Here is a 21,581-nt window from a genome sequence, read left to right as displayed (position 1 = left end):
AAAACAGCCGCAGGAAGCCCCTGCACAGGCAACCCAAAGTTTTCCCAACATTTCTTTCCCCCACTCCTAAGGAGGCGCGGCGTGAAAAAGGAGATTAGCATACAAAATTAGAGGCGGGATGATTTTTAAGGGCAACTTGCCTCATGCCCTCCACCCCCACGGCCCTACTCTGTCTGGACAAAGTTAATTAAACTAGTATTAAACAGTAAAGAAACTTCCAAGCGCTTGGGAGTTAGGGGGCTCTTTGAGGATTACCATGATGAGGGAGAGAACGGGGAGGTATTTGTTGAGGCGAAATTGAGAAAGGCGTGATGGAACGAAGAGTGCGCTGGAAAGCTTTCTATTCTTGTTGGTTTGCCCCAGAGTATCCTAACCCCGGTGTGGACAATGTGGAGAGGAAGGTTGTGTTTACAGCAAAGCATCAGGTATCACTGCCACAAAGAGTAAAGAAGGATGAACGCTTGCTTCAGGCTGATTTATATATAAGATTGAAGGATTTATTATTCTTTCATTACATCTTAATAGAAAACAAACCATGAAGATAGCTAACAATAAAGCAAAACTAGGGAACGCTGTGCAATAAATTAACAATGTACAGTACAAAGTGCTTCATTTTATATACAATTAAATACATCAAGAGGGCAGCAAAGATCAGGGCGAGCCAGATGATGGGAGAGCAGACTGTCCCCAAAAATGTCAAAATATTTCTAAAGAAATTCAAAGCTTGGCAGTGATGGTTGAAATATAGGAATATTATTGCTAAGGCAACAGACACAAGCATTCATGAGAATACAACTTGGCGAGTTTTGATATTAAAAGCTAGTCATGCCGTCACTCGACAGTCATATCACCACTCGAAAACTAACAATTTTTATCCCAAGGTTTATGTAAATAAATAAATCATGTTGTGGAGAATTTTGCAGTCCGAGAAATATTCTTAAAATGCCCGAAAACGTTGTAAAAAGTATAAAAATATATCTTAAATACATTTATACCAAAAACTCTACAAAGTTGTAAACTTCTCTATCATGTGGCTTTGTGCACATCCCACTGTCTTTAACTTTTTACACAAAATAGACAATGAAGATGGTCTGAAGTTGTTTGCTGAGCTTTTGTCCAGCACACACACTATCTGAACATGCACAGACAATTTGGGTGCTGACAGGAGCTGCAGTGGTACACATAGATGCTCAGATGCTCAGTGCTTCTTCCTCAGTCTCAGGTTCTTCCGGCGGCTGCTGGCGCTCTCATTCCTTCCCCTCTGACCTCCTTTCTTTACACAAAAGTACTTGGTCACTGTCTTCCTGCACTGCTCACACTTCACCGCGCAGCACCAGTGGAATTTACAATTACAGCTCGACACCATCTCGGCTTTGCGCTCCTCCACCGCCAGCCCGCACTCTCCGCACAGTCTCTTGCAGCTCCGTTTCTCCCATTTGCTCAAGTTCTTGCCCTTCTTGAGGCACTCACGGCCTTCAGTGCCCGGCAAGCCAAGAGTGCGGTTTTCCAGGCAGTAATCGGGGGAGTCTTCGAGGTGGACCAGCTCCTTACGAGAGATAGAGCTGAAGGTCTCGGCGATGGCCCCCCGGCTGGCCGCACTGTTCCCAGCTCCTCGGAGGAGATCCACCTTCAGAGCCCTGTGGTACTTCTCCTTCAGGTAGTTCCCCACCTCCCTGAACTCTGGCAGCTGCAGCCAGCAGGTCTGGGTGGTGCAGCTTCCTGACACGCCATGGCACTTACATGTCCTCTGCATGGTCCCCTTCACAGCCTGAGGACACAGAGAAACATTGTTAAAATGGTGTGTTGAAGATTGTTTTTATACAAAAGACAAGACAGAAACTGATTCTGTGGTTGTGAGTGTGCATATGTACAAAGGTGTAGGTTTTGTTTCAACATTTGGGGGGACACATATGAGGTTAGGGGGTCCTCTGACAGAAAATTTTGACCATCAAACACTTAATTTCCTGCATTCTGGTGAAATTTATGCACCAGTTTGTGCCTTTTCTGCATCAATTTTATAGTGTAGATGTATTTAATTTGTCAAAATGGGGCAGACAAATGCTAATGTTCTGAGTATTGAGGGGGACATGTCCCCTGCCTCCCCCCGAAATCTACGCCTATGCATACGTATCTCATATAAGTATGTGTGTGTAAAAGACAGGATGCCCATTGTGTTTTGATTGATGTGTTGTCAAATTAACTGGTTGTACTCTCAACATTCTCCAGTTAAGTATAAAAAAGGGATGAATACGCTGAAAGAAAGACATGATAGCTTCAAGGTCCAGAGCTGAGCCTCTTTGTCGTCCTCAGTGTTTCCTGACTTTACCCGACACAAAACAGCTGTCGGTTGAAAAGGGACGTTTTCTTTCCGTGAGGAGGCGACGAACTTTCTGTTGAGGTGAGGCTGAATCAAAGTTTCACATCGAGTCCCATTGTCCGCCCAGAAGAAATAGGAGTATTTATTTAGCATGTTCATTATCAACATGTTTTCTAGTGTGTGAAGACCCAATGGAGAGTCCCATTGAGTGGAGAAATGAAAAAGGAGTTTTTCTCTCTTTCTATCCCCATTTTTTTCTGTTACAATGATGCTCCAGGTGCCATGGGGATCCTAGGGCCCAACAGGGGGGAGCAAAGGCACCGTAAACAAAGAGCACTTCAGCTGCACGCCTGTGGTCCCCTCAGACTCCCTTGGGGCCAAACAAAGACCAACATAAATGTGGGATCCTTATTGCAAGAATAAAACTAAACACTTATTTTAAAAAGCAGCATAATACAGAATGCTGTGCAATGTCTGGCTCCCCAGGATCTCTAATTAAGCTTGCACCAGTGATCCTGAGATTCTCGAGTTGAGGTATTGTCATAAGGGGCATTCAGCACTGGTAAATAGGCCCTTCTGGTACACCGAACACACTGTTATTATTGCGGACGAGTGGCACCTCACTTATAGCGACGTGAAAGGGATGCTTGGGTGGCACACTCAGTGTAATTCTGAGCGGAGAAAAATGATTCAAAAGGTGCTTTACACTGTGCAATCAGCTGGAGGGCCAGGAGAGATTCACAAAATTTCCAGCACACCGCCACCCACTTTAATACTGTATGGCTCAAATCAAGGCATCAACTTGCGCTGCAACTTGTACCAACGGCTTATCTCTCAAGTGAGTGAATTAAGAGCACCTACTGTACCTTTCGCCCAGCCTCGTTATTGTGGAGATTCATGGCTGCCCGTGCGTCCTGCCCAGTCTCCAGTGCATCCACAAACTGTTTGGAGATGGCCTCGCCAAAGCCAACGTTGTCACTGCAGCCGCCCCAGAGCCAACCGTGGCCACCTGGGAAAAATTTGAAAGAATGACGTTGAAATTATCTGTGCTATTTGATTCAAAAGTGGATTTTTAAGTACAGATGTGTGTGTTTGTCTGACCTCTTTGTCCGTTCCTGCTGTCGTCACAGCCACAGTTGTCAAAGTCTCCGAGGCTGCAGTTCCTGGTTAGGGTGTACATGACTCCGGCGGAGCTGATGGCATGAACAAACGCCGTCTCCCGATTTGCTGTCAGCAGAGAGACTCATTAACTAGCCTGTCTCATCACACAGATCCTTCATTGTAGAATAGGCATTTAATATCACAATTGCCTGTCTCTCCTTTCATATTGCATTTTTTTCTTCTTTGTAAAAAATGTCTTGACGTGTTTTTTGTTATTTTCCCATAGTCTGCTCAGGACTATAAAACCTTCTACATTTCTAAACACTGGCTGAATTAAGTCAGTTTTGCATTGGCAGACACATTTGACTCTTTGTCTTGTGAATCTCAGTATATTGCTTTCATAAGCTGCAAATAGAGGCGGTAATTCTGGGGGATGTTGGGAAATGGATTAGCATGTTTGTTTTGCCTCTAGCAAACCGTGGCCACTGTAACTATCCCGAAGGGTGGTGAATGTTTCCACTAAGCAAACATCTCTATTTCACAAAGGGAGAAAGAAAAACCTCCCCTTCAACACAGTAACTTGAAACAGAAGCACATAATTACAAAAAACACTTTAGAAACATCTTTGGAAATCCATTAGCCTCTCTCTCTCTCAGCCTGGCTGCAGTGCAGGGATGTTTGAGCTGGTGTCTTGGGACTCTGGACTTACCGCTGCGCAGGCTGCTGTGCGTGGACAGCTGCAGGGCTCTCTCGGGGCAGTTCCAGCGGTCCCATGCAAACTGGTATTTGCACTCTTCTATGCCACTCTGGGCTCCTGCTGCCACGCTGCTGGAGTAGATCAGGTACGCCTGTGGCAGCAGAGACAAGGGAAATATTAAACCTGTGAAATGGTGCACAGACTCCCCACGACAACATGATTTAAGCAGCTGAGAGCATGATTTGAGACATATATCCACCTTAGGTTATACAAATTCAAAAGATGTGAGTGGTTGCTTATAAATGCAACCCAATTTATACTACATAAACATATTTTTTTTAGGTGACAGAGGGGAATAAATCACCCAAACTTGACCCAGAACACAGAGTTTAGACATGTGCCACTTAAAGACAGTCAGCGGCCACACATCCGATAAATCAAGAGAGCATTTCTGGTGCTTCTGAACACACTCTGGGTTCACAAAATCATATGTAAAACTAATAAAGGTGATGTGAACCAGTCTCAGTTGCTTTTATGTTTATATCTTGCCACTTTCCTTCCCAAGAATTTCAAAATGGACAGCACATACCAACAAGTCCTTTATGTGTTGGACACTGAGACGACCCTGATTGTCAGTTTCACAAAAAAGACAATGTGAACTGATTCAAATATTATTCTATTTTTTTTATTAAACTCAATCAGTTGTAGTGAATGCGCTGAATTGTTTGAGCACCCTTAAACCAGTACGCTCTGTCCTTGGCTTTCGCCTGCCTCTCTGCAGCTTGTTCACACTGTGTGAGCGATAATATAACTAATATGTCTCAAGTGGCCTTTGGGGAGATGGAGTGCCACCTCTTTCACAGGGGTCTGGCTCACTAATGATGACCACCCACTACAGCAAAGGCTGCCCTCGCCCCTTAAAACATTCAGCCCGCAGTTTCACAGAGGCCCTGAATAAGGTCAAGTGTACGGAGGGGGGAACAAGCACCACAAAGGGCCAAGAATATCACTGATATATCATTAGGGGCCATCTTTGCATACACACAGGTACAAGAGTTGGTCTGTACACTCGAGTTCAGATATCACAAGGACAACAGAGAAAGCATGTTTTCTCTCGCGCTCTCTCTTTGGGAAGAAAAGATCAAAAGAAAGTTGGCTTACCTTGGGTCCAGTCATCAAGAAATTATTCACTGACCTGGAAAAGAAGACAGCTTATTCACTCAGGGAAGCTCAGTGTCCTTCGCAAATTCCTCTGCTAACATCTCTCATTAGCGCGCCTTGTAACATGTTAAACCGTGACACCAGTAGGCATCAAGACCTCAGTGAAGAATGCTGCTGAATTTGTTTCAAGAAATGTAAGAACTGAGGGCAATGGCCATGTTTTTAACACTTATTTACTTAAATTTCAGGGTTGCCAGGTTGTGAAAAATCCAATTGACTGTGGTAATAAATGTTGCTAATCACTTTATAAATGCTCATTGCTCTCTCACTTTCTAATAAGCCACCAAGTCTGTACTTATGTGTGTTAATAAGTCATTATTAAACGGCTTTAACTGATCAAGTCTGCGGTTTTAAGTGTTAATAAATTGATTTTTTTCTGCAGCCCTTTGCTAGAGATAAGCCTCAGATGGTAGAAGGGAGTTTTCACAACCTGGCAACCCAAAAGTTGATCTTAATAATGGCTTACAACTGATTTATGAAGCATTAGTACATGATTTATTCACCATTAATAAAGCCGTTAGTTACAATGTATTATTTCTTCAAATAAAAAGGTGCTTTATTAAAAAGTGGTAGTGGTGAAATTAATAAAACAAATCCAGCAAGCCCAAAATTTAGGTAGTATACTTTTTTCTACATGTAAAATAGTTCAAATAATTTAATAAAATGTAAGAGAAAAATATATAAAGTAAGGGCTTTGCAAGAAAATGTACACAGACAAAAATATATCCATGTGTTGCAGTCATTTCACCACGTGCCACTGGAATGAAATGAACAATTTGCATTTTTATTTTGTGTTTGGAAACCAAATAAATCTGCAAAAAATTATATAAAAATAAAAAATATATGAAACTCACCAGCAGCAGTACGACCTCATGTGAGCCAGGAGAATGAAAATATAATAGAAAACCTCCAAATGCATGAACATCCTGACAGGTGAGGGAGGTGACGGTGACGGAGCCCGTCCAAAGCCTGCAGACAGTCGAACGATGGAGAGGAAACTGAGCTCCCAGCGCATGAACCTTCACCAGGGGCTTCCAGGATTCAAGGAGGGGGCTCTGAAATGGAGCTGCTCTCGTCCCAACAAGAGATTATCTGCTTAATTAAAGATTTTCCCCCTTCTTACTCTCTCGGCCAATCAGAGGTATTGCACCAAGGAGAGACTGGAATGATCAAAAGGGCACCCTGGGCCTTCAGGGCTGGGCAACGGTGGCTCCCCTGCCTCCATTCAGCAGCAAAGGAAGATCTGTTTAATCCCATAGGAAAAGTGTAACACTGATCCCTTGAATTTCTGGCCGGGGGAAAATAGTTTATTTAAGCTATCTAACGCGCAGCTGAGTGTCAGGGATTAGTGGAGGATAGTCCTCTGGATGACGAATTGTTAGTTGGATAGGTCCACAAATATCGTTTGTTCTGCAGGAAGTAATTGGTGGTTTGACAAAGGTGTGATTAAATCAGTGTTTATCACCAAACACGAGGGCTGTTACTCACATTGGAGACGAGCACGCATCAAAAGTGTTATCTGAAGATTTAATTTCAAATGGGGGTCACACACACACACATCGTTATATTACAAAATTGGTGACAAAATGTTTTTTTTCCACTGCAGGTGCTATTTTTTAGAATAATCATCAGGAATAGCATCTTGATGTTGCCAGATTTGCGCAGTTATAGTCGCAAATGTGAATGTGACGATGTTTTAATTCATATTTCGGACACCAGCAAATAAGAAAATGACACACACACAGTCTAAAATACTATTAAATATAATGCAGGATCCCAAAAAAGTTGCTGATTCACTTGTTGAAAGTCAGAATAAGAAATAAATAATCACCTTCATGTCCCTTTTGGAATGAGAGTGCACGGTATTCACAATGAGATTTATTGGATGTAATTTTGACGTTTTCCTGCAATATTTCAATAATCACTTTCATTATAGCACCCGAAAATTCAAAATACAGAAAATAAAGTGTTTTGAGACAGATTAAAGGCCTATCAGATATGCCACATTTGCATCACTAATCCAGACGGTCCCTACCCAACACTGCATGAAGGGTTATTTCCCAATAACCCCGTCTGACCCCTAGGACCCTTTCCTTTGGCACAGGCAGCCCTTTAGCCATCTTCTTGTGTGCAAATTAGGATTAGAGAAAAAGTGATTTGGGAGGGGAGAGGAGGGGAGGGGAGGGGGGTACTTCTAAGGGATGTTTTTGGATTAAGATTTAAAGAGGAATGACAAGTGAAATATCCATCCAGTTGTTTTAGCATTTTTAATTCCAGATAAATGATTCCTTCATGGGCGTAGCTTTAAAGAGGGGCATGCAGGGGCCATGCCCCCCCCTCAGTATTTAAATCATGTGCATTTATTTCCTCAAGAAAAACCTGAAATCTAAGACGTTTTCACCATGAATTAATGCACAAAAGGCACAAAATGGTGCAGAAAATTAGAAGGAAGGAAATTAAGTGTTTGATGCTTAAAAATTTTCTGAGGGTGGATGCCTAAACCACCCATTTCATTTGTTTCCCTTCCCTGTGTTGAAATAAAACAAAAACCGCTGCACTCCTTTATATGAAGCATGCAGTTAGGCCTTTAATTTATCACAAGTCATTTCCCACAAGCAATGTGTTAGCAATCTTCCATGATTGTCTCTAAATGCGTCGACAAGTGTAACCACCAGAGCTTACTGAAATGTGAGTCTTATTGGAGATGATGGGAATCAAAAATGTACACGATATCCAAAACATATGCATTGCATCATTTAGCTGAATCATTTCAGGTCGACCACACTGTGATGTCAGATTCCCTGAAAAGTGGCCAGCGGAAGCAACATTTCATTAAGTCCTCTATGTTGCACGAGTCCGCAAGAGCTGGGCTGAAACAGTGAGGTGTCTGAGCTCTGGCTGGCAGCGTGACTAACACCGAGGTGCTGCATGCCGTGAGGAGGATGGCCTGACTGTCAGCAGCCAATGGACAGCGGGCTGATGTCACTGTTGGGGCAACAGAGATCAGCAGTGGTGGGACCACTTACAGTACATTTGGATGAGATTCAGAGTGGTGGCTGCGCTCTGTGGCAGACTGTGGCAGGTTTTCTCTGCCAAAATCACCAACTGCAACAAGCAAATCGCATTTGCTGCTTACACACAGAGTGGCTGGAGGTGTCAGCTGTTGCTTTGACTTGTCGTCCAGTCATTCTCCAGCAGAGGGAGCAAGTTCATAGATCCTTTTAATGGTTGAAAGATGTGTTGATAACAAACACTAATTCCTCTTTATTGAGCCCCAGAAAGGAATGTTTCTTTTTGCACATGGGCTGTTGAGCACATGGGGCTGTCTCAACATTTGACTATACGGGAGGGACAGGTGCAAAACAGCAAAGAGCACCTCCACAGACGTCTGTCCTCCAGGAATGTTAAAACAATATCTGCAGCTATTTTAAATATGTGTGATGATGTCACAGGTGCGACAATGTCAGATGTATGAGACGAGCATGAAAAGCAGAGGTAGATCCCCATCAGTATGGGCATGCAGACAGGAGATAATGCCGTCAATTAACAAGTACAACATGTTCAAAAACAGGAGCGACAAGAAGAAGATAAAAACAGTTGGAGATTCTTCACCCTTGACCTAGTCACTGGAGTGGCAACTTGCTTTGAGTTTCTTGAAGATGTCAGACATCAGTTCTGAACTGAAGAAGTCTCTTGGATGAGAGGTGAAACATCTCCAAGAAACTCAAGCAAGTCCAGTTGCCTATGATATAACACTTAAGATTACCATGACCTGGATGACTGAGAATTTTTTTCAAATTTTTCATGTGATGAATTTATACTGAACAAAACACTACACTTTTGTCTTTGCTCCCATTTTTCACATGCTCAAGATAAAGATCTGAGACTTTTTTCACGCGTTCAGCAAATGTAGCTCAAATTTTGGTCACAAATGTGTTCAAATCTGTGTTCGTGAGCATGTCTCCTTTTCCAGGATAATCCATCCATCCATCTGACAGGTGTGGTATATCAAGATGCAGATTAAACGGCATCACAGTGGCACAGGTGTGCCTGGAGTTGGTCACAGTTAAAGGCCACTCTGAAATGTGCACTTTGATGACGACAAAACACTACAGGTGTCTTGAGTTTGAAGGCAGCGTGCCATTGGCATGCTGACCGCAGGAATGTTCACCAGAGCGGTTGCCCGTGAACTTTGGCCCACTTCACTAACACTACCAATGACATTTCCCTGGATTTGGCACTACATCCAACCAGCCCCACAGCCACAGATCACATGTAGCCACACCAGCTCAGGACCTCCACATCCAGCGTCTTTCCACACAATCAGCCACCCAAACAGCTGATGCAACAGTTGGCTTGAAGGGTCTTGAACTGACAGCAGTTTGTCATCCCAACCAACTTGTGCGGTTGTGAGGCTGGTTGGATGTACCGCCAAATTCAGGGAAACAACAAGGGCAACAGCTCTGGTGGACATTCCTGCAGTCTACATGCCAAAGGCAAACTCCCTCAAAACTTGGGACATCTGTGGCATTGTGTTGTTCGATCAAACTGCAAGTTAGAGTGGCTTTAATTGTGACCATCCCAACACATTCGTGTAGTAATGGACGTTTTTCACAGCAGACATTTTGACCTGAAGCACAGGTGAAGTTGGTTCAGTTGGCTCAGTTCCATTAAGTGCCCCATTAAGCTATTTCAGTAAGACTGCATACACAATACCAGGACCTCCCCTAAGTGGAATGCAGCTATCATTGATGTTAGTAAATACACCTGCTCTTTTCCTACTGACATCTGCAATGCCTGCTAAGAAAAAGGTCGATGATGCCGTTGAATTAGTATCTTAAGAAGAAGAAATGCTCACAAACACATATTTTTACAAATTTGTGACTGAAATCTGAGTGAAATATATCTTCTGAGTCTTAGATCTTTAATTTAATGTTTTTGCTCAGTGTACGTACGAGCTCATGTGTTTATTGGACATTTCACACCAGTGTGTAGGTTTCAGTTATAACCTACATTCTCCATTTAATAATTAAGCACCACATTTCTATTATTTTTGACTATGTTTTATTCTTTATGGCACACATTGCAAAACACTTTTATTTTGTCCTTTATATTATACTAACTGTATTTATAGTTTATCATCATTACCATTAGTGGTTGTTATCGTCGTAGCATCCAGAAGCCACTGATAAAGAATGTAACAGAAATGGTATGATCACATTTTTATTCAGTATACGAATAAGGAGTATTACAGTAACCCAACAAAAACAGCAAAACATATTTTGTCACAAGTAGAAAATCTGGTTTTATTTACGGTACATACAGTGGGCAAAAACATTCTCTGAAAAAAATGTGCCATTTTTTAAGGCATTCAAACTTCAAGAAGTTAACACTGTAAAAAATCGTTGCTCTGTAAAAGAGTAAGTGTGACACATATTACAACGTTATCATTAATGATATAACAAGTTTTGGATCTTGTTTTTAGAGCAAAGTGTTTTGGTTACACAAAAATTAAATCATAGTAACCCATTATTTTGCCAGGGATTTGTTGAATGGTCCCTCTTTTTCATTATAAATAAGGAATTTCGATTTTTCAAAAACAGACATCAAACAACTGCATTTAGACAGTAAATTTAAGCCCTAATTTATTCCCATAACTTGCACTTTTAATCTTTCATTTCTGCGTGCAACCCTCGTAAGGCATACGGGCAAGAGTCCTGACACACGTTTCAATAATATCACACAGCACAAAAGGTAAATGCACCTCCTACACATGCCTAATTGGCCTTATCTGAGGGAGCGGGAGACCTTATCTCAGAGTGTGTTTCAAATAAATAAAATAAATGCAAATAATTAACTCTTTAGATTAAGAGTAAGAAGTCTGAGGCGGCTTCACTACTCAATCAGAGGTATACACTAGAAAGCTTAATCCTCTTTAAGAGCTCCTCTTGTACAGTTGGAGACAGTAGGCGTTAAAGTATCCCAAAGTATAACACATCTAATCGGCGTTCACTCAGGATTACTTCGGTATGAAAATATGGGGACAGTTCAATAGTGTTGACTGTCTCGGTGTTGGCCTTGACAACAGCAGCTCATAGTTTAGTAAGATTATTATCTTACCAAAAAAAACCAAACAAAAAAAAAACCTTAGCTTAAACTAGACAACCAATAATCAAGATGAAACTCCACTCCCTGTGGAAAGAGACAAAGCAGTACTGACAGAAGTTAGAGCAAAAAGGCCCTCAATATTGCCTGTAGAGAAACCTCACTGTTAAGGGTTTCAAAAAAGCTTTCAAAGTGCCAAAGACTGTTAATAAATAGCACATTAACAAATAAGATATACAGTAAATTATCCTAGAATTACTGCTTTTACACACCGCTCACAAAGTTTGGTTGTCCATCTGCTGCAAAAAGAGACTCAAATCCAAATTAGCTTCATTCTCTTTGTGCCTGTTTTATATATTATGGTGAAAAAAGCTGTGCTTGCACATGAAGCCAAGTCGCTGGCTGTGGCTAATAGTTGGTGAGAACATTTCAAAACTTAAGAGACCCACACGATTTATGGAAAGATCTACAACTCTTTAAAGCCAATATTAGTCTCGGGGAGGAGGTTTATCTTATAATCAGAAGCATGGTAATCAAGCCCCCTCCCACCACCACTGAAATGCTGCTATACCTGTTGCTATGTTCTGTCTCGGTTCGACATGTCGGTATCAGTTGCAGAGTTTGTAGCCGGTGTGACTCAGCCGCTTTTGTGGCTGCCGTCACCCGTTCGCTGAATGCGTGCCATGATCACTTCCTTCGACACCCTCTTGGGATCCTGAGCCAAACCCAAGAAGCACATGAGGTCTATAAAGGCAGTGGTGAGGTTGAGCTTGCAGCCAAACTCACTTGTGGAGTAGTCGAAGGGGAATGTGTGGTGGTAGTTGTGGAAGCCTTCCCCTGAAATCAAAAAAAGAAAGACTCACTGTTGTGCTGAAGGTCAACAAGTTCATCACTTGAATGAAGATATGCATCCAACAGTCATATGGGAAGTTTCCACTCATTTAAACACATGCACAGGACTCTGGCACATCCACAAACAGCAAGTGGCAGCATGTGACTGATAATGTGATTTGATGCTAAGTGGAGAGAGTGAATGGGGGACTTTTGGGATTTGGAAGTCTTAAGGGACAGTTCACCACAAAATCAAAAACACATGTATTTCATGTTACCTGTAGTGCAGTTTATCAATCTAAATTGTTTTGGTGTGAGTTGCAGAGTGTTGGAGATATCAGCTGTAAAGATGTCTGTCTTCCCTGGAATGTAATGAAACTAGATGGCGCTCAGCTTGTGGTGCTCAAAGTGCCCAAAAAATACATTTGTAAAACTCAACAGCAATGTCTCTTTCCAGAAATCAAGATAATCCGCAGACCTTGTGTGAGCAATTTCATGTAGGAACCATTTTCTTTCTACCAAACTACACCCACCAACTGTATCACTGTGCAGAGGGAAGTGTGCATCTACTGCTAGCTCACCTAGCACCACTGAGCTAGCTAATGTTACAGCTCAGCCAAGGAGAGACTGTGCAATAGGGCCGCTATGAGGTCCCTTCTTTATGCCGCCTTTACATTTTTAAACTCAACCAATCAACGGCGTCATCATGACACTCTAGTGTTTTATTTAAGACAGCATGCCAGCATTGCTGTGATGGACATAACATGTAATGCCACAGCGTCAGTCTCTACTGTGACATATAGCATATGCATCGGCAGTACTTTCTAAACAGTAACAATGGCATTAACATTACAATAATAATAATCATTTACTGTCTCTGTTATATGGTGGTTGATCTCATCCTCTATTCAGAGGCTAAGGAGCTCTTTTTTTGGGCTACTGTTCTTCTTTGAGTTAGCCGCTAACTGCTTCTAGCTGCTTTTGAAATTTCCCATGGTGGGTTGCATGCATAAGACATTGTCAAAACGTCACACCTGTCCTGCTGGCTGTCCCATTTACACAGACATCATTTTGGCACTGTTACTACCTCCACTGCTGGCTCCAAGGTGAGACAACTCTGCCCCATTCTGCAATTGCAAATTATACACAGAGCCGCCAAAAAGACTTGATATTCCCATCTTGAACAGGCAGTGTAAAAGTGACTAATGTTTACATCTTGCACTGTCACAAACATGAGCCTCTCGTCCATGAGTAGATGCATGCTTCCCTGCAGTGCAGTGATGCTGTTGGCGGGTGTAGTTAGTCCGAAAGAAAATAGTTCCTACATGAAACTGCTCACAACAAGGTCTGTGGATTATCTTGAGTAACCAGGTCATGATTTCTGGAAAGAGACATTGCTGTTGAGTTTTTCAAATGTGTTTTTTGGGCACTTTGAGCACCACCAGTGTCATCTAGTTCAATTATATTGGAGAGAAGGCAGACATCTCTACAGCAGATATCTCCAACACTAAGCAACTCACACCAAAACAATCTAGATAAATAAATAGCACAACAGGTGAGAGGAAAAATATGTAGCCTATTATTTATTTTTGGGTGAACCGTCCCTTTAAAGGCTAACTGTCATGTAATGTAATTTGCATGCTACCAAAATCTGATATCCTAAATGAGTCTTTGTAATCATTATTACACTGCTTGGTTGTCATGGTTACAGCACAGACTTGCCCGCAGCCTGAGGAGAAACAACACCTACAGATCCCTTTGGGCACTGAAGTAGAAAACATCAAATCAACAAAACCTAAAATCATGTAGCCCACACAGGTGGTGTTGCTGGAAAAGTTTCAGGCTGAACTGAACTGAGATATCTGTCATTCAACAATCCAGAGACATATTTTTGAATTGATGAACGTTGAGGTAATCATTAGAAAATTTAAAATGTGAATTTTAGTGTAAAAACGCTTCCAGTGGATGCAGTATTTACTACTTCATTTACTCATGTGTTTACTACTGCTGCTCTGGGTGCTTAGGAACAAGCAAGTTACATGGAAAAACTAATTAAATGACACAATAGGTGTGACTTGAAAAAAAGGTGAAAATAGATTTAGGAGAGTAATTGTTTCCAAGACATTTTTCCGTCTTCTCCCCCAGTTGCTAGAAAGCATTTAGTTAGCTGCAATACAACAACCTTGCTTTTAAACTTGGTAGATAAATTGGAGCAGACGATGTTACTTCTGTTAAAACTGCATGGAAAGACAAATAAACAAATAAAACTCTGCCAGAATTGTGCATTCTTGTGCAATCATTAGTAAGCTTGTGAATCCGATTCTGTTTTGCGGCTAACAATGCTCGGTGCTGTTTGCAGCATCACACCCCCGTGGTGTCAGCCACCACAATAAAGTCTTGACTCATGGGAAACAGCGATACTCAAAAAAACCCACCAGTGTCCAGCTTTAAAAAAAACGACTAAGTACACAACTCGAAAGCTGACCACCTCTAAAGTTCAAAGCTAAAACTGGCACGGCCGGGACAAGATAAACATCAGCCGCTGGATTAGCACACTGTCCCACTACAGATGCCAGACTGAATCAGCTTTGAGGGACAACCCCACTGTGGTTGACTCAACAAGACAAGCTTTCAACAAGTGATGAAAAGATCATTCAAATGTCCCTCTGGCACATGAAGACACTAAATTACGTAGAAGTGCTCATGTAGCAATGATACAGTGTTAGCACATTACTGTAGGACGAGTAATAATGAACATGCTGTTTCCTTACCGATGGCACTGAAAGCAACCAGTGGGTTTTCCCTCGGGTTAATGGTCACATCATAAGGCCTGTTGCCCCATATGTGCGCAGCGCTGTTGACCAGCCAGGTGGCGTTGAGCACCACAGCGTACCTCAGGAGTCCGGGGACAAAGTATCCCACAGCCAGGGATTCACCCCAGAAGTACCAGGGCACCAACGTTGGCACCAGGAAGCAGAGGATCAACACAGAGAGCTTGTAATGCCTGAAACAAGAGAACAACTTGTATCACACACAGATCCATTTTCATCTGGCTGTAATCCAACCTAAATTGAGATGAAATAAAACAGATTGTAAATGTTTTATTTTTTGTTTTTTGATTAAACCGACTTTTTTGTCTCATAGCAAAAGTTATGTAATCCATTATGTAATCCCACACTACATTCTAAATGTGTGTTAAGATAAATATTGCATCATGGGCTTGATTTAAACAATCCGACTGCAAAAACATTTAAATCTGCACTCACGTTGGGGTTAAGGGTCCTATAAACGCCACAGATTAAATCTAATCTAATCTACTCTGTTATGAGGGCAATTGTCAGCATATTGGCATGATTAACCTCCTTTGCCCGACAGCAGGAGTGAAAATCTGGGACTGTGTCCAGCAGAGTATACATGTTGGCAGCGACTACGAGGGCAAGTTGTGATTTGATCTCTGGTCCAAAAAGCATCCCTTATCAGCAGATCGTGGTTATCAAGTGTTTGCATGGTCAATATAACCCAGACTACAACATCCTGTGCAGCTCAGGCCAGAAGGGAAATGACTTCTAATAACAAGACACATTAGCGATGATTTCGGTGGCATCGTTCAGAGGTAATGCAGGAAGTAACGTGACAGTCAAGGAGAAGATGATGAATGGGTGTTGGCGTTGTGCCTTCAACACCTGATGCTGATACATGGTCCGTCTCAGACTAGTACATTTTGACATTTTTATCTTTAAAACAATGGCTATGATCTTTTCCCCCAAAAGTGGTTTCAGTTCCTTAACTCTGACTATAGATTAGTTGCAACAGTAAGATATTTAAAGAGGCATCCACCTGAAAAGTGCTGGCCGTTTTGCAGACATCAGCATTTTGTCTGATACATTGAAGAAAGATAATATGGGGAGTATTTATTGTGCAGAGGAGCTCAAGAGTGTTCAATTGTTACCCCCAAATACACAGTGAAAAATAGCTGCACATTAGTAAGGATTGCTGAAAAACAGAAGTTTTGATTACACCAATTTAAAAAGAACAGCACTGTTCCCCAAAACAAACTGTAGGTAATGTTCGCTCACCGTCTCTGAAACATAACGACTTTATCTGCCTTCAGGTCTGTGAGCTCCAGTTTTTTGCCCTTCTCGATGACATCGGGGTGTTTGCGAACCATCAGCCAGCCGATGTGGGCGAAGAAGAATCCACGCTTGGCGTTATGGGGGTCTGCATCCGTCTCAGAGTACTTGTGGTGGACACGGTGGTCCCTCGCCCACTCATATATGTCATTCTGCTCACAAAAGAGACATGCAGAGATGGAGAGGATTATGTAAGGCATGCTTAGATATGAGCAGGGGTTACACTTCATCAGATTAAGGTCGGAGATGACATTGAATGCATACTTACTGTCTCATATCCTACACAATTATTTGAAAAACATACAATTGCCACTTTTTTTTTTACAAGTTATTACTGTAACAAGTAAATGTGATGGATATTAAAGATCTCCTCAGCTTGAAAATGTGTTTTTCCCCTATTCATGTCCCCTAAAATGTCTGACTTTGGCTCAACTGACTTGTATCTGTGCAGTTTGAGGAATGTGAAAACACTTCTCTAGTGACAGTCTGTGCTCGTCCTTTAAATCTGAGATTTGAACATATCTTGGACAAACTAGATTAGATAGACGACAAATTCGAAAGCTAATCATTATCTAAGAAACCTGAAACCTCCAGTGCAGAGCATACTTGTCAGTGCAAAGAGCAGAGTTTGCATTAACATGGTGAAAATTATGACAGCAGACATGATACAATATGTAGTTTATGACGTAAACTGGATCAATGTGAGCACACTGTGACATTGCAGCAGATACTATTGTACCTTTCACAACCACTAGCCAGTGCGAGCTAACAAGCTAACAAACAGCATAAACAAATAAACGATGCTAACTACACTTTCCATTCTCATCAGCTGCTAGTCGACGATTTTGGTGCACAATAGACTCCTCATCCAATTCTGGGTGTGACCTCTAATGTTAGCCATCTTCATGTATGCTGCTCTTTCACCGCACAACCTACTTCATGGAGCGGTGGTGGGCGGGGCACGAGCCTGATCCAGAATTTATCAATGAAAGGTTGTTGTTTTTTTTAACTTTTTATGTGGGAAAACCACGTTAAACAAAATAATAATCATAGCAGAGCCTTTTGACAAACTTTACAGCATGTCAGGAAGGGGAACTTTAAGCATTAAGATAGCTTTAAGATCACCTTCAGGCTTGTTTTATGACATTGTGTATACTATGTTTTTATTAGCTGATTTGTTTTTATCCAATTGCCTGATTGAAGATTGTTCTTATTATATCCACACCATCTTTCTCATTAAAGAGCTTCAATATTGCACATCATACTTGTGCGTAAGTTGCATTCTGAATCACGATTGGCTTCCAAACTAGTTGTGATGTCACAGAATCCTGTTCATACATCCATGATTTTGCTCAAACATGACAGTCAGGGACAAAAAAACCCACACATTTTTGAGTTGCATATGAAGTAGCAATTGCCAAAGATATAATGGGCTGCTGCAACAGCCCAGTTCCCCCTCTGGGCACCAATTAAGGCTTATCTTATCTTATATTTACATTTTTTCCTGCTTTACCTGAAAGGCCATGGAGTTGGCGAGAGCGAGGAAGACTCGCAGAGGAAAGGAGGCCTTGTAGGATCTGTGGCTCCATAATCTGTGTGCACCAGCAGTCACGCCGAGAGCACTGATGAGGTAGCACACTGCAGCTGCAAGAAAAAAAGTGAGGTGGAAAGGACAGAGATCTTAGGGGGAAACTGTCACCACTACACTGAGATTAATTTTACACCCCATGAGAGCAGAGTCACTGGGACACCATGTTCTTTCCATTACACCCTGGCCTCTTTGTTCACAGAAAAAGTCATCTATGTGGGGAGATGGGACAGCGGGAGCATGCAGGTCTGCCCTCACACTTTTGTTGTTCTAAAACTGCTGAATGTGTTTCTATGTGAAGCCCAGACAAGACTACCCAGGATTTGAGACCCGGGGGCTTCTGACTGGCAAAGAGCATTCTGTTGTGGTGCCACACGGCTCACAATGGGATGTCTATGGGGATGGTGATTGTGCTTTGTCTTCCCCGGTGAAATAATATGCAGCTCAGCATTGCAAAGAGAGGGGAAAATTATGCAGTGCCAGAGTGGAAACAAAGTTGGGACTGTTTAGGAATTCGAGTCATGCCTCAATAGTCTACATATATAGGGTATAAATGTAATCATCCAGCCATATGTTTGTCTATTATCACTGGGATTAAAATACTTCCAATAAATAGTTTACAATCACACACAGGGTTGAGCTCTGCAAGGAGGCACAAAAATAGATATGGAGGCTCACAAGCATGGACGTGTGTGATGAAAATGACAAGGCCCAGAATGACTCATTCTCCATTATTCCCACAGGCATGACCCCTCAGGCTGTATGTATTGTAGTTAGCAATGATCACTCAACATCAGCACATTCTGTTCTCTGACTGTGGCCTACAGGCAGGGAAAAAACACCACATAATGCTGCACAGCTAAGCCTGCTACAATACAGTAGATACTTACACCATGCAAGAGTTGAGACCGATGCAGAGGGAACGAGAAGGAGTCCATAAAGCGCACCGAAATGTAGGAGGGACATCAGTATGATATTCCTCCACACCAGCATCCTCGGCGGTTTGGGACCCTCTTTCTCTTTATAGGTGTCGTCAAAAACATCCTCCACCGTCGACGGGTCTGCCATGGCACCTCCGTTGATCTGTTGCTTGTCGGCGTGATGATTCCTGGTTTCCGTTTCGGTCATTTTGGCTGAAGGGGGGTTCTGTAACAGCAGCAGTGCGCAGCAGGAAGGAGAAAAAGGCGAGAGAGATGTTGCTCAGTGAAATGCGCACGGCGGGATGCAGGAACAGGGAGGAAGGTACGGCGGCTGGCTGTGTACATGCAGCAGTGTGCGGCTGAGCGCGTGCCACTCTGGTTCCAGTGGCATAATCTGACTGGTATGTCGCTGCTGGGTTATGGTATGCAGCTGCAGCCCTACTGGTCCATTACTCTAGCAAACAGTATAACGTTATCTAACGCTCCCGTGTTACAAGTCATACCACTTCCCACCGCCATGCAGCACATACACCGCCTCATACTGACATGATTATGAAATGTCGTCGCGTGCGACATAAACCTGCGCTTCACGAGACCCCACTTCCCACCAAATGTGTGCTTCTTTAATAAGTATCATATGCCAACTGTTAGTGACATGTCACTTTGACAGTGTCCCTGCTTTTAACCCGCATATGGCACATGTCTGTGGCACCGGAAGATGCCACATGTGCACTCACAGGTACACAACTGTAAAACTTGTACACCACACTATGCCACAACACACTAACTTAGAGGATAACCACATTTTTCTTACAGTCTAAATGTCATTTAAAGCATGTAACTGTATTCTTACATCCTTCTTATTTATTTGTTATTTATTCAACCAGGAAGTCCCATTGAGTTTGAAAATCAGCAGCCAATCAAAACACATTCTAAATGCAACATATGATGCAAAAAATCCACAATAAAACATAACTATTCAAGCATAGTGGCGCCTAAAGAAAAACAAGCATTGTCAAATTTTCTTTCATTGTTTTATGTATTTATTCTGGGCGTCGCTGCACCACGGGGTGCTGTATAGTGAGATTTAATCTGATCTTGTGAAACTCATAACCATTCCCAGTAGGGAACCGCCACTTTATTGAACGCAAAAACCCCCTTTGACCATTAACGCCTCATAAACTATGATATGTCATTTTAAAGTGTGATGAGCACATGCATCAAAGTTCTAGATGTAAAGCAGGTTCAATGGCTGCCACCAGTGGCACAGTAACATGCTGTGTAGGCAGCAGCATATGTCAGTAAAATATTATCCAGGTGGACATCTGCCGGGCTGAACAGCAGCGACACCACTAGTCAAATGCCATCTCATATTTGCATGTATGATACACCGACTTCTCCTCTAAAAGCTCATTCAAAATCGTTTGCTTACCCGGGTTGAGTCAACTCACCGTGCTCAGCAGTCGCTTCCTCACCAAAGAGGGATATACCAAAGCTGCAGGGGATCCGGGTGCACGTGAGATGTAGGTTTGATGGGGGGAAAAAGCAAAGACGTGCACTGGTGTGTAGATCCCCGGTTACTGCGGTCTTAATGCATGATCTGAGGACGTTTTAAAGCAAGTGGTCGGTGAGGTATGCCACAGGCTGGGGATATCCCATTGGCTGTTTGCTTTATGTTAATAACCAATCTGATGAAACGGTGCCAGAGGTGAAGACATATCAGCTCATCTGCCACCATGATGTCATGCAGCAGGATGACAGTTTCAGGCTGACATGTGGCCATCAAGACATTTGCATGCATATGACTATGCCCTTTAGCCACTCTGACATTTCACTCCTCTCTAAACTAATACAGACACTATGCAGTGCAAAGGGAGTTTTTGTTTTTCAGGCTTCAGCTGACAGGTTTGAAACAAGTCTAGTCTGATGAGGTCATGAACTTGGGCCACTATATCCCAACTTCTGGTGGAGTTGGTGCATTAATCCAGTGGAATTTATTACAAAGATATGTTTAATATGTTGAATATAACATTCATTCTGTTGCTGTGCACGTGTCCACAGTGCAGGAGTGCCCTATTTTGGCATAACTCCAGACTGCATGGGTCAACACAGCTGTTGGGACACACTTGACTGCAACATTTATGCATTTATGTTTTTCGGACTTAAGCTTTATTGCCCAGTTTAAACATGGGTGAGGAAAGTAATCAAAAAGAAATTAAATGAAATTAGTTACACATTTTTGATGAGATGATATAGTTATATAACTTATTACATTTTTAACAGGGTAACTAGTCATCTGCAAAAATCACACTTGCTCCCGCACACACATTGAAGCTGTGTTTATTGGGTCATTGGGTCAACGTTTTGGTCTATAGACCTTAATCAGGACTAACCAACTAGTCATCTGCAACCTACCACATTTCAAAAGTAGCCTCCTGAACTCTGATAAATACCTTTTTACCTCATTTTCTCAACTACATTTTTGCCCAATAAACTACAGAAATGTATTGCATGTGCATTTTTTCTTCCAAATTTTGGTTAAGTTAGCCAGAACATGTGCAGAAAGGAGTAAAATATGAGACTGCTCATTGTTATATGTTCAGCATGGGGGTAAGAAAGTTCATTTCCCAGTCTCCCCACTCAGCCTAAATGTTTTTTACGTGACTGTCAT

The 21,581-nt window shown here is 42.2% G+C and overlaps 2 protein-coding genes across 3 annotated transcripts; both read right to left on the bottom strand.

Moving 5' to 3' along the window:
* Positions 1-584: 584 nt before the first annotated feature.
* wnt8b (wingless-type MMTV integration site family, member 8b) lies at positions 585-6,261 on the bottom strand. Its single transcript, XM_049600492.1, has 6 exons — positions 6,191-6,261; positions 5,277-5,310; positions 4,128-4,266; positions 3,419-3,544; positions 3,184-3,326; positions 585-1,768 (listed from the first exon to the last, which is right to left on the bottom strand). The coding sequence occupies exons 1-6, from the start codon at positions 6,259-6,261 to the stop codon at positions 1,199-1,201; spliced, it is 1,083 nt and encodes a 360-aa protein (XP_049456449.1). The 3' UTR covers positions 585-1,198.
* Positions 6,262-11,457: 5,196 nt separating this feature from the next.
* scdb (stearoyl-CoA desaturase b) lies at positions 11,458-20,623 on the bottom strand. 2 transcript variants are annotated; one of them, XM_049599956.1, is made up of 6 exons: positions 20,362-20,623; positions 18,881-19,136; positions 17,916-18,046; positions 16,349-16,554; positions 15,044-15,276; positions 11,458-12,278 (listed from the first exon to the last, which is right to left on the bottom strand). In XM_049599956.1, the coding sequence occupies exons 2-6, from the start codon at positions 19,116-19,118 to the stop codon at positions 12,079-12,081; spliced, it is 1,008 nt and encodes a 335-aa protein (XP_049455913.1). In that variant the 5' UTR covers positions 19,119-19,136; positions 20,362-20,623; the 3' UTR covers positions 11,458-12,078. The 2 variants fall into 2 exon arrangements, with proteins under 2 accessions (XP_049455913.1, XP_049455914.1); XM_049599957.1 differs by lacking the exon at positions 20,362-20,623 and having other exon boundaries at positions 18,881-19,421.
* Positions 20,624-21,581: the final 958 nt, after the last annotated feature.

This window comes from Epinephelus fuscoguttatus, linkage group LG16 (assembly GCF_011397635.1).
Source record: "Epinephelus fuscoguttatus linkage group LG16, E.fuscoguttatus.final_Chr_v1".
In the NCBI taxonomy this organism is placed as follows: Eukaryota; Metazoa; Chordata; class Actinopteri; order Perciformes; family Serranidae; genus Epinephelus; species Epinephelus fuscoguttatus.
Note: the sequence above shows the minus strand (reverse complement) of the source record. Positions and strands in the feature narration are given on the sequence as shown.

Coding starts and splice junctions, on each gene's coding strand:
- wnt8b (XM_049600492.1), bottom strand. CDS start 6,261: ATGTTCATGCATTTGGAGGTTTTCTATTATATTTTCATTCTCCTGGCT. Junction 3,327..3,418: donor CAGCAGGAACGGACAAAGAG/GTCAGACAAACA, acceptor AATTTTTCCCAG/GTGGCCACGGTTGGCTCTGG. Junction 1,769..3,183: donor ATAACGAGGCTGGGCGAAAG/GTACAGTAGGTG, acceptor CTGTGTCCTCAG/GCTGTGAAGGGGACCATGCA.
- scdb (XM_049599956.1), bottom strand. CDS start 19,118: ATGACCGAAACGGAAACCAGGAATCATCACGCCGACAAGCAACAGATC. Junction 16,555..17,915: donor CCAACTCCATGGCCTTTCAG/GTAAAGCAGGAA, acceptor TTTTGTGAGCAG/AATGACATATATGAGTGGGC. Junction 12,279..15,043: donor GGTTGCTTTCAGTGCCATCG/GTAAGGAAACAG, acceptor TTTTGATTTCAG/GGGAAGGCTTCCACAACTAC.